Source organism: Haliaeetus albicilla, chromosome 9, assembly GCF_947461875.1.
Source record: "Haliaeetus albicilla chromosome 9, bHalAlb1.1, whole genome shotgun sequence".
Classification (NCBI taxonomy): domain Eukaryota; kingdom Metazoa; phylum Chordata; class Aves; order Accipitriformes; family Accipitridae; genus Haliaeetus; species Haliaeetus albicilla.
Genome location: NC_091491.1, coordinates 1,286,029 through 1,301,048, shown reverse-complemented (window position 1 = coordinate 1,301,048; position 15,020 = coordinate 1,286,029). Strand labels below are relative to the sequence as shown.

Sequence of the window (15,020 nt, the reverse complement as noted above, 5' to 3'; positions counted from 1 at the left end):
ATACACATGCCTCCTAAGTCCTAGCATACATGAAACCATTATAACACACCAAATCAATGTAGAGCTATGAAAGAGAAAGCAAGATAATTTCTTTCCTCAATGATTGTATAACTTAGACACAAAAGCTTAAATGTACCTTACCAAGTCACCACCACCCAGTGACCCCCAGGGACAGCTGTTCTTTAGTTAATATTACTGCTTTGGAAACACATTACAGGTTTCTCCAGAATCTATGTCACTTAATATCTTTTGTTTTCAAATGAAAGAGAAACTATGAAGCTATTAAAAGACAAAGATCTTACCCATGGATCTCCCTGTTTTTCTCCACGTTATTATTGATATCCTTCTCTTCAGAGGACTGGTTCTTAGCAGCATGAGATTTGAATACAAACTGCCATGGGCACAACATTTTGTATGCTTTATTTATGATTTTAGTTCACAGTGCTGAACACTTCTGAGGAGGAAAAAAAAAAGCAGTTAGGTCAGCTTTTGACTAAGAAGGTAACTCCCTTTAAAAGGGCTCAGAAACTCACCAGACTAACTGATCTGTTCTAATTAACTTCCTGTTTTAAAAAAGGAAAATTACTTGAGTCTTAAAGAGTATTGATACTAAAACTAACAGTTCTCTGTCAGAGAATTTCAAATGTCCCCCAGTTGCATAAACCAGCAAATATCAGTATCTAAGAAAATCAGATGTGTGCTTTACTTCTATGAAAAGCATGCCTCGACACTTGTCTGTTTTTTTAAGTTCTGTGTTTCTCAAAAGTTTGTTAAGTGTTATTAAATGTTCTGTTAATTCACATCACTATATGTTAGCTAGGGAAAGGGATGTAAAATGTTGCAGTGTTATTCACGTAGTAATGAAAAAAAATTGGTCTGCAGTGTATTCATCTGCCAGAGACAAATGGAATTCTGAGATTCTGAATTCCGTATTTTGTAAGATATATATACATAGCATATATTTGAATGTAACATATATATAAGAATGTACAAAGTTTAATGCTATTCATTTGAACATACATTTTCTGCTAGTTTCTGATCCTAAAATGGATTTTTGTGCCATGGAAGGTGTGACAGGAGAAAAAGAGCAGGCTATTAAATTGCTAGGTAAAGCAGAATTAGCCTCAGCATTTGAATCTGGTTCATAACAGAAATCAAAAACAGATGTTTCAAAAAAATTAAAAGATAAAGAAAATATACATTGTCACATATTTCTGATGTAAATTATGTTTTATTTTGTTATTTATATTGCTTCTTTAGCAAAAGTAAAATTTACAGTGCTGGACTCCCAAGATGCTGTCTGCTGTAAAATCACACAAGAAAAGAAATGCATGCAACTATCTGTGCAGAAACTGTAAGGTGTTAGGACTTGTTCGTTACTCCAGAGAAAAGAAACAGTGTGTAATAAGCATTTCTCTACAGTTACAAAATAGAAACAAATCTAAATTACTATTCTGCAATAAAAAAAATGCTGCAGTGTGCCTATACATTTTTGTAAAACACAGGGGAAAAAGAGAACGAAAGGATAGGGAGAAAGTAAGAAACAAAAGAAAGGAAGAAAGTGAGAAAGAAAGAAAAAGAAAAGAAAAAAGAGAAAGAAAAAGAGTAAAAAAGGAAAAAATAAAAAAATGTAAAGAAAACAAAAAACAAGCCAGAAAAAAAACCCAGAAAAACAATACACAAAAAGAACAAGAAGAACAGGAAGAAAAAATAAAAGTAAAAATAAAAATAAGACTAGAAATAAAAATAATTAAAAAATAAAAAGAAGAATAAAAAGAAAAAAGAAAAAAGAAAAAGAGAAGACATTTTCCATTCACTGGCACTCAAAGTAAGAAATTGCTTGCTTTTCATGTTTTTTGCAACAGCGTTCTTTAAATAACATTTACAATATTACCTGTTACACGCACAAACCTTTAAATCAGCAGAAAGGGCGAAGTTTTCAGAGCAGCAGGACAGCTTGGAAATAGAGCAGGAGACTGATTCCAACAATTCTAATACAGAAAAAAAAAAAGAAAACCCAAACAGTTTGCCATATAATTACTTCACTTGCGAGCTGCAGTAAATGAATGGCAAACTGAACACTTAAACACAGTGCTGTCTTACCTTGCTTTTGTGAGCGATCTTTCCAAACTTGCCAGGAGATAGTCTTCTCTGTCAAAGTTTCTTTCCTTTAATCCCTCCTGGTCTGTATCTCTCCTGGGAGGCAAAAGCTTTTTATACTCCAGGACCACGTAAGCAGAGTAAGGTTACACATGGATAGTGGACAAAAGGGGAATCCCAAACGCCCGTTTCTTTCAGAACTGAGGGTGTGTAGCTGATGTGTAGCTCCAGTATTACATAATGTCTATGATGGGAGGGAGAGCAGTGACTAGTTCCTGATGTTACAGGCATCCCCTTCTTCCTGCAGCGTGCTATAACCTTGATTTCTACATGCACTCAGCAATAAGGACAGTGTATACGTGGAACAGTTTTGGCAACCTTGCAGACAATGTTAAAATTAAAAAACCAAAAAAATCCTGAAAGTACTCTTACAGATTTTGTCACGGGACGGCCATTCTCCTATACATTAAACTAGCAGCTGTAGGAAGAGAGTAAGCAACTTCAAGAGAGATTTTACAGAACCACAGAGCTTTAGGACATGGACCAGTAAAGCATTTAAACAGGTGATTATAACTAAGGACAGGTATTTTAAGTTTAACATAAATATATTACTTCCTTATTTTTGATCAAGTTTTAAAGGATCTTTCTCAATAGACTATTCATAGAATTTTTTCCTCTCCAGAGCCCCCTGTTCCATCTGTTGCTGCCTGTGAGGTTTGTCCCTTTGTGCTTTTCCAACATACTAGAAAAACTGGAAGGAATCTGCAACTCCTTGAAGTATAAACTATTCACACCATGTTGTATGTGTGAATACCAGAAGGACAGCTAGATGATGAAGATGGGATTATTGAGCTGATTTTCAATTTTAGACATCATGTGGACGTTCACATATTACAAAACCAGGTTTCTACCTGCAGTCTGAAAGCCACAAGCAATTCCAGAGCCAACAGTGGCATGCAGCACAAAGTGCTGCCAGGCAACTGCAGACTCAGAAATGCTGTGGTACGCTAGTACACTCTCAAGGATTTTGGCCTGAGTTATTTGTTCATTGATGTTATGTATGACTATTTTAAGGAAACCCTTTAGACCTTTTCAAGTTAAAGACAATTCTTAAATCCGCTGACCAATACAAAGCCAAAATTGTTACAATGATAACTAGAGAAAGATTTACAGGTGCTGATCAAAGATCTACAGAAGTAAGGCATTAGGCTGCAAGAGAAACAAACACACATTCTCTTTTCATCTGTCACATTTTTACTGGACAAGCTTGGGCAAGGCATTTTCTTCTTCCTGTGTCTAGTTTCTCCATTTAAAAATGAACATTAAGTGCTTGTGTAAAGCACTCCTAGAGATAAACAGAGTTATGCATACATGTCTTCATGCATCAATACACCTGTATATATCCCATCTAGGGTTGCTAGAGATGAATCTCTTGAAAAATAGACCTGAGTTTTCTGCATTTGAACATTCATCTGCTTGACTGTATCAAGCCCATGCTTCTTTGCATTCACTGCTCGTGGATGTTCACACTCAGAATATTTTTTTTTTTTATGTGGCCTTCCTCTCATGAGAATTATCACTTGACATCCCTTCGTTTAAAATATTCCAGACATCTAATCAGCAGGCAGAAATAATGTGTGAGCTGTGTGACCCAATGCCATGCCACAAATTTCTACCTTGCTTCTGATTCATGACAAACCATATAGACAGTTGTAATTGCTTGAATGTGAATACAACTCTATGTATCTCAAGGGTCAAAATGAAGGTGCTTGAACTGAAAGGAAACTTCAGAGTTCAAAGAACAAGGTTACACTCTTCTTTGCATTTGCTGTTTTGTCGGGGTTTAAAAATTCTATTTGCATCCTTCCCTTTCTTATTCAATCTGACCTCTCTTTTCTATGGAACATGGGGAATCTTAATGTCTAGTACTGTAAAAAAGAACATATCTTAGTAGAAATTTAAGTGAATTCAATTATGTCCCATGGTTTCTAAGCTTTTATTATTCAGCCTCCTTATTTCCTTGTGTGTGGAGACTGCTAAAATCAAGGAAAGGCTATGTAGGGATTGGATATGAAAAATCAGATTTGGAATGACCAGAAAAGGAGAAACATCTTTCTTCATGAGAATTGTTTAAAGGATTGGCTGAGGCACAGCCATTCAGGGAACTGCTTAATCACTCCAGTTTTTCAAACAGGACTTGCTCTTTTACTTCCCGAAATCAATAATAAAATTCCCTCCGTATAATAAGAACAAGAGAGCACCATTCATTTCTTAGGTGGAGTCAGAGATTAACTAAACAAGCTCACGGTGCACTCCTTCTACAAATATTCTACACTGCTTGGAAAGTTCTTCCCTCAGAAAACCAATTCTACACAGATTTCCTATTTTTGCACAATCACTTCTGCCTCTGCCATATCAAAATGCAAGAACTAGTTGCTTTTCTTGCATTAACTTTGATGAAAGAGGTGCCCTTTTAGAGCAGAATGTTTGACCTATTCAATGGCATTCTGACCATGCTGTCATTTTGAGTTAAATTTTGTTTTGTTTCTGAAAATGTGACGGCCTGTAGCCTCAACAATAAGCTTTCTGCTATTTCATTCATATCAAGTCATGTTCTTTGTCTGACTACAATATTCTGCATCAGCTCAAGAAGTTATATTCTTAAAAACATTTTTAAAAAAAGCTCTGTTGGTAAGGTTGCTCCTCTGAGATCAGGACACCTTGAGTCTTCAAAGAAGTATTACACTGAGGTGAAGCTGATGATAACAAGGACTGATTTTCCTAAATTCATGTAACCCTAAAGAGATGATGTTCAATTGTCCCAAATTTTCATAAGTTACTAGGGATTTTTTTTTCTAACTCCTTTTTCCTAACTAATCTAACTATTTGAGATGTCTCCATGATGATCTTTCAGAAACGTTGCATATGACATCACAGATTTGAAATATAATATTGCAGTCACCTATAAACACTTGGCATCTTAGAAGATTCATTAAGACTTCATATGTTCCTCCAGTGATAAGGATGAAGTACTCTATTTGCACTTACAAACTGGTGGCTCTGTTCTTTATGCATTTCCTTTTCCTGAGGAAACATACTCTGTTTCCTGCTTTACTCTGTTTGATTAACTTCACTGGCTGAAAAGGAAATTTGGTCCTTAAAATACCAGTAACACATAATCATTAAAAAAGGATTGGAAAGGACCCCCACATGACACCTGGTCCATCTCCCTGCCCCATCAGCAAGATCAGCTGTAACTAAGATATTTTTGAACCACCAGAAAACAAGTCAGTATGACAGGCAGGACTTAGCAAAAAAAGCTGCCTTGTAACCTGAGATGAGACACCAAAGAGTAAGATAATCAGTCAAGACGAAGTCAGATCACAAAAGACCATTTACATCCTGGAAATGGGACTCATGCTTTTCAGTAAAATGCTCACTACTACTTTCACATGTGACCAACCACTTTGTGGTACAAAGAACTTAACTCATTTGGTCGATTAAGAACATTCATTCACCTTCTGTTCCCTTTCTGGGCTGAAGTGCTGTCTTCTCTAACTATGAGACTCCATTCATGTTTTTCAGCTTGCTATTACTTAAATGTAGAAAAGACATAATTTCCCTGGCAACACTTTAGTGTGTATTACACACTTAAGTTATTTTAAGACAAGTATTGTCTCTTTGCTTGTGCTGTATCCAATGCCGAGTGCGATGGGGCACTGAGCCATAGGAAAGCCTCTCTGTACTTTTTCAACTCAGAGGTAAATAAATACATAAATAATGACAATGGTGAGGGTTTGTATCACAGACTGGGTGCCACATATCACCCTGGGATAGTATGTACAAGTCTTACACTAAATAGTGAGACTACACTAAATACCAAACGTACCAGAAATAGAAGAGAAAGTCTGTGACACATGGGTTGTGAGGGATCCAGGAGATACATGATAAGAACTTTTTAAAGGTTATAGGTGAGCCACTTCTGTTGGTCTTATTTTTCAGTGCTTGCTGGACTCCTTTTTAGTTTCTGCAGATTTAAGCTATATTAAAAGCAGCAGTTTAGGGTGAAAAGCGTAATGTTTCTTTTGCCACGTCCCGATCTAGGCAGTGTAAGATTGCACGTCAAGTGATGACAGGGCAGAGTGGAAAATTTCATAATGTGAATAACTGAAGGCGAAAATGAAAGTTAAGCAGTGTTAAATTCATACTGCTGTGCCAGTAAACCCATCCCTTCCTGTCTGCTAGTTGTAAGAGTTCAGCCAAATTCAGAAATGCAGTAATAACAAAATTCCCTCATCAGCCACCCTTTCAAAATTCCCATGTGTGCATATTACAAACATCGACAAGGAAGTGGAGGAGGGACAAAGCAATCAGACAACCAATAACCGGATTTATCTGTGCCTGGACGCACGTTGTCTTGCACAGAAGTTACTTCTGAAACATACTGACCCACCACAGGATCCTCAGCCACAGCTGCAGCAGTAAAGACTAGCTACTAACAGATTAAAGCAAAAAAGTAAAATAGCAATTGGCAGTTGATTGGGCATAAAAACTGGTGCCCTGCATGTGGCTGTCTGCTGGGCTGCATGCGTACTGGACTGTGTGCCCTACATACCTTGACATAATTTCATTACATTTAGCCTATTGAAGATGTCACTGTCTGGAACATAAGGAAAAGCTAGCATGTGGATAGGGAAAACGTATAGAACAGTGTTTGTTATCTCTGATCCTGCAATTCGTGCTTGTCACAGCAGAACGTAAAGAAAGATGACCTGAAAATGACCATGTGCCAAAAGATTTTTTTGCTTGAGAAATAACAAAGAACTACAGAATTGCAAACATGTTCTCATTTAGTAAAAGCATGGTCTGAGGAAGAAACTTCAATTTAAGTAACAGAACACTAGTTGATGTCAGTAGGATACAGAAATTTCTAATCCAGGTCAGATAATACAAGAGATTTAAATACTGGTTTTCAAAAAACAAACCATAAATTTCTGGGCTGAAATGAAGAACAGAATATTGAAGTATGAAAGTAACTTAAGTTCAGAAAGTTAAGAATACCTTAAACAAAAGGGAAGAGAAGCTAAAATTCAGCCTAAGAAATCACAAGGACTATTTTTATAGGGTAAAACTGCATCCTGTATTTCTGTGCTGTTTTTCATCCAAAGATATTAAGATATTGCTAAAACACATACAAAATTTTGATCTCTCAGCACAGTCCCTAACCACAGTGTGAAGGAACATACAGCCAGTTATATTATTTCTCACAGGAATATGCTAGAAATATCATTGAAACAATATACTTCCATAGAAGCTGCTCCAAAAACTGCAAAGTTGAACAGAGAATGCTATAGTTCTGGAGGTTGATTTAGCCACTCTACAAACTCCTTGAGTAGAGTTCTAAGTCTCTGTTATCATGGAGGGTGGATCACATTCTTCAGCTTAACAGGACTTGAAAACTTACCTGCAATTCACACCAAATAAATGTTTAAAGTCAGTCTGGGCAATGATAAGGGCTATTAATCCAGTGTTCTACCACTGATTTCTGAAATGTGGGGGTTTTTGTTTCTTACTTACCTTTTACGTAACTTTCTTCTAAACGACTGATTTCACATGTTTACATTAGACTCAAGTGTAATTACAAAATACAGTCCATGCTTTGCATGAGATGTGAAGAGAGACTCTTTCTTCAGAGTTTAATGAACTCTGAAAAAGGTTATTATTGAGTCTATTGGGAAGTCCACCAACATACCCAGAGCCTGAAGTTTACACTTAATGCAGTCTATTTCTGCCATATTCTGTTTGGAAGCACATAGGCATAATATTAAAATAATGAAAATCACTTTTTTGCTTAATACTAAAACAAGTAATACACACTCAGGATAACCTTAGATGCAAACAGAAGCAACAGTGCTCCATCCTGGATTAAGGAAGTAGGAAGATAAATCATTAGAAAATTATTAATGATCTTACCCGTATCAGGAAATAATCAGAAAACATGCTTTCGAGTCCTTTTTTTTTTCCTCACAGCACAATCTTTTCATTATCATTCCCTTGTTTACTGTAGACTCACTGTGAGCGTAGGCAATGACAACGTTCACAGCAATTTCTTTTTCTCTTTCCTTTGGGGACTGTTCTGAGGTCTTTACCTCTGGAGCTCTGATCAACTGGAAAGCATGTTTTCTCTGCTAAAGCATCACTAATCCTCCTGTCAGCCTTTCCCACAAAACCTCTGCTGTGTACAACTGTAAAATTTTCCTTGTCCTCCTGTACTGGACCCAGAGACTGCATTTCTCATTCTTCTCAATTTCTCTCACCCTACTTATATCCATATTTGAGTGCCTTCCTGACTGGCATGTTGATACTGAGCGCTGCTGTGCACATTTTGAAAAGATGCTGACCATAATTTCTTTGACTTGGGCCAATGGAAATTGGTCTTAGGCACAAGTTCAGACATTGGTTGAATTTCATTCCCAAAGCAAGTGTTTGCATTCGCTGTACTACTGTATCCCAGCCTGAAAATTCTGGCTCTGAAGAACATGGACCAATTGTGATATCCAGAGAAGGATCATCATCCAGTTCTGTATTTCCCCACTGAGGGACAATCACGAAGCTGAATTTGAAGGGGATGAAATCAAGAAAAAATAAGAGCATATTCATAAATAATTTTGTCTTCTGAAAGTGCACTGCTTCCTTATTTATGCCATTAAACCATGTGCTTGCTTTATGAAGCAATTGTGAGATTTTCCTTTCATAAAGAGTCTGTGATGTTGGTTGGCTAAAGAATGCTAAAATGAATTCATAAGATATTACTAAGTCATTATCAAAACATTATCAAAACTGCTGAACTCTTTACAATGTTTGCAGCAGTTGCAACTGCTGGAGCAGTTGATCCACTTAACATTGAGAAAGAATCATCGGGCATCTTGCTCATTTGCTCCAAAAATCTTAGAATGACTCCACTAAACAGTCCAAATCAAGTAAAAAGAAACTATTTCAAGCTACCTGATCTGCATATTTACCACGTCTTTCCTTCTATCAAGTCATACTTTATGCAACTCCCTAGAATTTTTCTATAATTGATTCCTTCTAAACAACCAGCAAGGAACTTTTCACAAAAACTGCCTAATATTTCTATGTCAATACTGTCCCAGCCTGCTTATCTGTTTGATAAGAAAAGGCATTAAATGCATGGATAGATCAAGAAGGAAATAGCCACAGGAACATCTCCCACATCTAGAAATGATAAATCTCATTCTGATGACCACATTACTGATCAAACTTTTGTACCTACTCTGACTGTGGTTGTGCACTGTAACTAAGCCCACAAATAAGCCTTCTCTAACGAAGCAATATTCTGGAAAACATCAGATGTGGAAATAGACATCTGAGGCCAGCTCTGCACAGCCCAATTTTTTAGTAGTCAACAATTCATCCTCACAGATTGCCTCTGCAATGCAAAGCACTCCTTGCATACTTCTTTGGGTCAACCTGTTTTGCAAGACTTAAATTTATCGGAAGCGTTTTAAAAATTTCTTAGTTTTTGTGAAAGTCTACCATGAACAATGATATAATTCCATATAAAGCCTGGCAGAGAGAGGCATTCATTATGCTAGCATCTCAAATATGTCAGTTGTATGACACAAAAAAAAACCCAAAAAACAAAAAAAAAACCCCCAAAAACCCTCATCTGTTCTACCACTTTCTGGAATGAAAGATTTTCTTTGATTCTCTGGGTCCTGATATACTTACCAATATTTACTACACTAAGAGCCAGTGTGAAAAATTTGATAGAAACTGGTATATTTGGTTTTGGAAAAGGAGATGGGTGTGTTTTATATGGCTTCTAAATTTAATTTTTTTAGTCCATGTGGGATCTGTCCCTTTTTTCCTAATTAGAATTAGTAGTGAAGCCTTCCTGCCTCAGTCCTTTAGTAAATAAAAAGTGTTCCCTCCCACTACTATCAGGAAGAGAAGTACACCTAGTTAATGAGTTCATTTCCCTTCACATCAGTCTCTCACCTGCTAAATACAGTACATGAGATCTCTCCACCAGAAAGGGAGAATAATTTGCAATCCCTAACTACAAGATTTCCCTGCCCGTTCCTTTGTTTTTTATTGAAACATATAGCATTGTTGGAATAATTTCAATAAAACTCATGTGCTTATCTTTATTGCTGACCTATAAGTCTCTAACTTTTCCTTTACACCAGCCTTTACCTACTCCCTACTCGGTTTTCTTTTTACTGCATACTCAAGCATCAAACTCTGGTCAGCATAGCTTAGCCTACACAAAATCATAGTATGTTCAGCTGATTTCCATTGTTTCCTGGACAGAGACAGGGCTTTTATCAGGAAATTTTATGGCTCTGCTTTGTCTTCATGAGCCTTTTTACTGCTTAAGTTGTTTTTAATGACTACTTGCAAAGTACATGTAGTGGGTTGACCCTGGCTTGACACCAGGTGCCCACCAAAGCCATTCTATCACTCCCCCCTCCTCAGGTAGACAGGGAAGAGAAAATATAACGAAGGGCTCGTGGGTCCAGATAAGGACAGGAGAGATCACTCGCCAATTACCATCACAGGCAAAACAGACTCAGCTTGGGGAAAATTAACTCAATTTATTACCAATCAACCAGAGTAGGGTAATGAGAAATAAAACCAAGTCTCAGAACACCTTCCCTCCACCCCTCACTTCTTCCCAGGCACAACTTCACTCCCGGATTCTCTACCTAACCCCCCCAGCGGCACAAGGGGATGGGGAATAGGGTTTACAGTCAGTTCATCACACGTTATTTCTGCCGCTTCATCCTCCTCAGGGTCAGGACTCATCACACTCTTCCCCTGCTCCAGCGTGGGGTCCCTCCCACAGGAGACAGTCCTCCACAAACTCCTCCAACGTGGATCCTTCCCACGGGCTGCAGTTCTTCACGAACTGCTCCAGCGTGGGTCCCTTCCACAGCGTGCAGTCCTTCAGGAGCACACTGCTCCAGTGTGGGTCCCCCACAGGGTCATAAGTCCTGCCAGAAAACCTGCTCCATGGGCTCCTCTCTCCACAGATCCGCAGGTCCTGCCAGGAGCCTGCTCCAGCGCGGGCTTCCCACAGGGTCACAGCCTCCTTCGGGAACCTACCTGCTCCAGCGTGGGGTCCTCCACGGGCTACAGGTGGAGATCTGCTCCACTGTGGACCTCCATGGGCTGCAGGGGGACAGCCTGCCTCACTGTGGTCTTCATCACCAAGGGCTGCAGGGGAATCTCTGCTCTAGTGCCTGGACCATCTCCTCTACCTCCTTCTTCACTGACCTGGGTGTCCGCAGGGTTGTTTCTCTTACATGTTTTCACTCCCCTCTCCGGCTGCATATCTGTCTGTCCCAGCAACTTTTTTTTCCTTCTTAAATATGTTATCCCGGAGGCGTTACCACTATCGCTGATTGGCTCGGCCTTGGCCGGTGGTGGATCCGTCTTAGAGCCGGCTGGTATTGGCTCTGCCGGACACAGGGGAAGCTTCTAGCAGCTTCTCACAGCAGCCACACCCCTGTAAACCCCCCCCCCCCCCACTATCAAAACCTTGCCACACAAAGCCAATACAGTACAACAGTTAGGCCAGACTTGGCTAAGCCTGCACAACTTTCAACGTCTGTGAAAATTACAACACATTTTCAAAACTTTCAGTGAGAGTGAAATTACCTTCCCTCTGTTAGTGTTAGGGGGAAAAAAGCTAGTGCTAGAGGGTTTGTGGTAATGAGCTTACAACTTCTTTAGAAGCAACTACCTACCTTCCCCTACCAAAAAAGACAATTTCCATGGCACATTCTTCAGCATCTTCAGAGTATTTTTTTTGTCAGTTTTCATTAATTTTGAGCTGCAAGTCCAGCTAAATACTTAAACATCAAAATACAGACAACTTACCCTATTATTCTCTGTTGATTATACCAGAAAGCAAGCTTCTGCCAATCTGCTGCCAGTTCCAATTCATGGACTAAATCTTTGGACTAATTTAGGAAATTTTGTCTCTTATCACAAATCTAAATAAAGACTTTAGTCTGAACATAACTTCTCACTACATCTTTTTTTCATTTGTTTGTTGACCATTCAATGATTATATGAATTGGAGAAACGTTAATCCTAAACTCTCAGTCAGCAGGAAGGAAGCAGTCTTTAACCTGCAAACTCCTATTCAAGCAGTGCTGTTAAAACGTGATGCTTACCTGTGTCCTTGATGCTCTTTCCCTTCGTTACATACAAAAGTTATGTTCTAGGGATATGTTCACACACGTTCTGACTAATTCTCCACCATTAAATAAAACAACCGTTTCCTTATTTGAAGCTGCCTAGCAAACAAAACCAACACGTAGGTGAACTTTAGGCAGTTGCTGAAATATGGTACACTCAATAGTGCTGGGATTTATGGAATATTCCTCAAACATAACTCCCATAACTTGAAGTCAGTAAAGAAACTTTCATCATGCATAGGATTATAGGAGAATGCAGGTTGGAAGGGACCTCAGCATTTCATCTAGTCCAACCACGTGCTCAGAACAGGGTCAGCTATGAGGTCAGACCAGGTTCCTCAGGGCTTGATCCAGGGTGATCTTGAAGACTCCAAGGAAGAAGACTGCACAACATATCTGTGCAACCTATTCTACTGCTAGACTGTCCTCCTGGGGAAAAAAGTTTCTCCTTATACCCAGTCTGGACTTCTCATTTCAACTTCTGCCCATTGCTTCTCATCTTCCCACCATGCACCACTGTGAAGAGCCTGGCTCCATCTCCTTAATGGCTTCCTTAAAGTTACTGGAAGGCTGTGATTAGCTCCCCTGGGTCTTCTCTTCTTGAGGCTGAACAAGCCTGGTTCCTTCAGCCTCTCCTCATGAGGCATATGCCCCAGCCTTGATCATCTTTGTGGCCCTCCACTGAACCCACTCTTCTTGTATTAGAGGCCCAAACTGGACACAATATTCTAGCAGTAAAAGATGCAGATATTCTAATTGCACTGCTTTTCCTACCTCACTCTCTTTCTATAGGAATTCCAGGCTAGGGATATACCATTTAGCTTGTTTTTTCATTCAACAAGCAAACATACTTCTTATTTACACAACTCTTGACCACGCTAACAGACAAGATTGCCTTTGAAGCTGCATTTGGAAGAGGGAACATCAACTGGGAGTTTGAAAAGTCACTTATTAAAAGTAAAAAATAATAGAGATGTGGAAGAACATGTGTTGATACATAGTAAGGTCAGATTCTAGAAAGTGATAGATGGCTTTATAAAGTGGGTTACATCACAGGGTTTAATCTATACTAAGCAGTCCTAGTAAAAACAAAGGATTGTTACAGATTAATTAGCAGGTGCTATTATTATCCATAACAATTTTTGTCTCTATTCCCCATAGGATAAGATGCAAAATAATCACTTCATGCAGTCTAAATGCTTCATCTAACTATCACAGTAAGGGGATATTTGGACCACAGCCACCAAAGCAAAAGGAGCTGATGTAGACTCTGTACTTCACTGTTAAGTGACAGAAATAGTAAGATTTTTGGTCAAAACCATATTCTTGCCTCATCTTGTTTCTGTGATGATTTATTTTGGCTTAGTCATCTGAAACCTGGCAGAAAGGAATGTAAATGGGAATTTTCTGTGACTTTACAACACTGTCCGTAAGGTTAAAACAGCTCAAGAGAGCTCTCTGACCAGCACAAGCTGAAAACCACTATGTTATTTCCTTCTCTCATGTACCAGCTTCTAAGAATTAATTAGAATCTGAGTTGTTCATCTTCCTAGCAGGGCTCACAGGGATCAGTATTTCCTGTATTTCCACAAAGCGTCAAAACCCTCATCCAACATAACATCTCTGATCCTGATTTCCTCCCATGTTTTTGCTTTTGAAATCCCATTTCTTTTCAATGGGAAAGCAAATCTGCATGAATGAAAGACAGATGACTGGCATCCTGAAATGACTTCCCAGTGATAAGAGATAAATCCTCACAGTTAATGTCTTGATTTGGTAGAATGACCATATCAGGAAAGATGACTTCTCAAGTACATAATGATACACCCAAGGTTTCTTTCTGCCTACACAACGCCTGATATCTCTGGATAAGGAACTAAGTAATGATAGCTCATGCATGATTTTGGTAGGTTTTTGTAATAAGTTCCTCATCTCAAACCAGTTCCTACCCAGTTAGAACACCACACCATCTTTGATTAATTAGCAGAAGTGAATGCCCATGGAGAATGAGTGATCATTTTCAAAGAGGTGTTCCAGGTCAGTGTTGATACACACAAATGAGCACAGTATAAACTAATGATCAGCAATCCATCAACTAACTTTTAAATAGACTGCAGGTTTTAATACTGATAAAGTTGAAAATGAGAAAAAGAGAATGCAGTTCTTCAGCACAGAAGACAGCAGCATAACTTTTAATATTTACTTTTCAAAAAGAGCACATAAACATAGGAAATGAAAGAAACAAATTAGTGGTCAAAGAAACTTCAGAATCCTCTTTATGCCTTCCCCTTATTTAGCAGTTATAAGTAGGAGTAATGCCTTTGCTTCCAGTCTCCAAGCTGACTTGAAGGCCAATACATCCTCAACATCAGATCCACCTCTTGAACTTAGCCCATCTGGACTACTGCAGAGAGTACGCTTTGTAAAGCTGGATAAACAAAACTGTTTCACTTTAATTCTGGTACAACATGATTAACCATGGTATGTTTCTCTAAGTATTCAAGGTAGTGAAAAATGGTGCATTCAGAACCCATAAACAGCATGAAAAGTAAACATCCTGATAAGCAATTATCTAGAATGCCTTTGTTCTTATAGACGAAGACAGAATTTAATAGAGCATAAAGGCAAGATTTGTGTCTCCCAACTTTTCTTTTAACAGACAGTCCCTATGAATTCCAGAGGTTCTTG

At 38.6% G+C, this 15,020-nt stretch overlaps 1 protein-coding gene across 4 annotated transcripts in view; it reads right to left on the bottom strand.

The window, feature by feature from the left end:
- NOS2 (nitric oxide synthase 2) overlaps window positions 1-15,020 on the bottom strand; it is a 38,844-nt gene that overhangs the window by 18,528 nt on the left and 5,296 nt on the right. The window contains exons 2-4 of one of the 4 annotated variants that reach the window (XM_069790843.1): window positions 2,104-2,219; window positions 1,912-1,991; window positions 303-454 (exon numbers count right to left, since the gene is read on the bottom strand). In XM_069790843.1, coding sequence (XP_069646944.1) covers window positions 303-409 — 107 coding nt within the window. In that variant the 5' untranslated portion in view covers window positions 410-454; window positions 1,912-1,991; window positions 2,104-2,219. Of the gene's footprint in view, window positions 1-302; window positions 455-1,911; window positions 1,992-2,103; window positions 9,508-15,020 lie in introns of those variants that run through there. The other 3 variants (XM_069790844.1, XM_009918937.2, XM_069790845.1) reach the window with 3 other exon arrangements.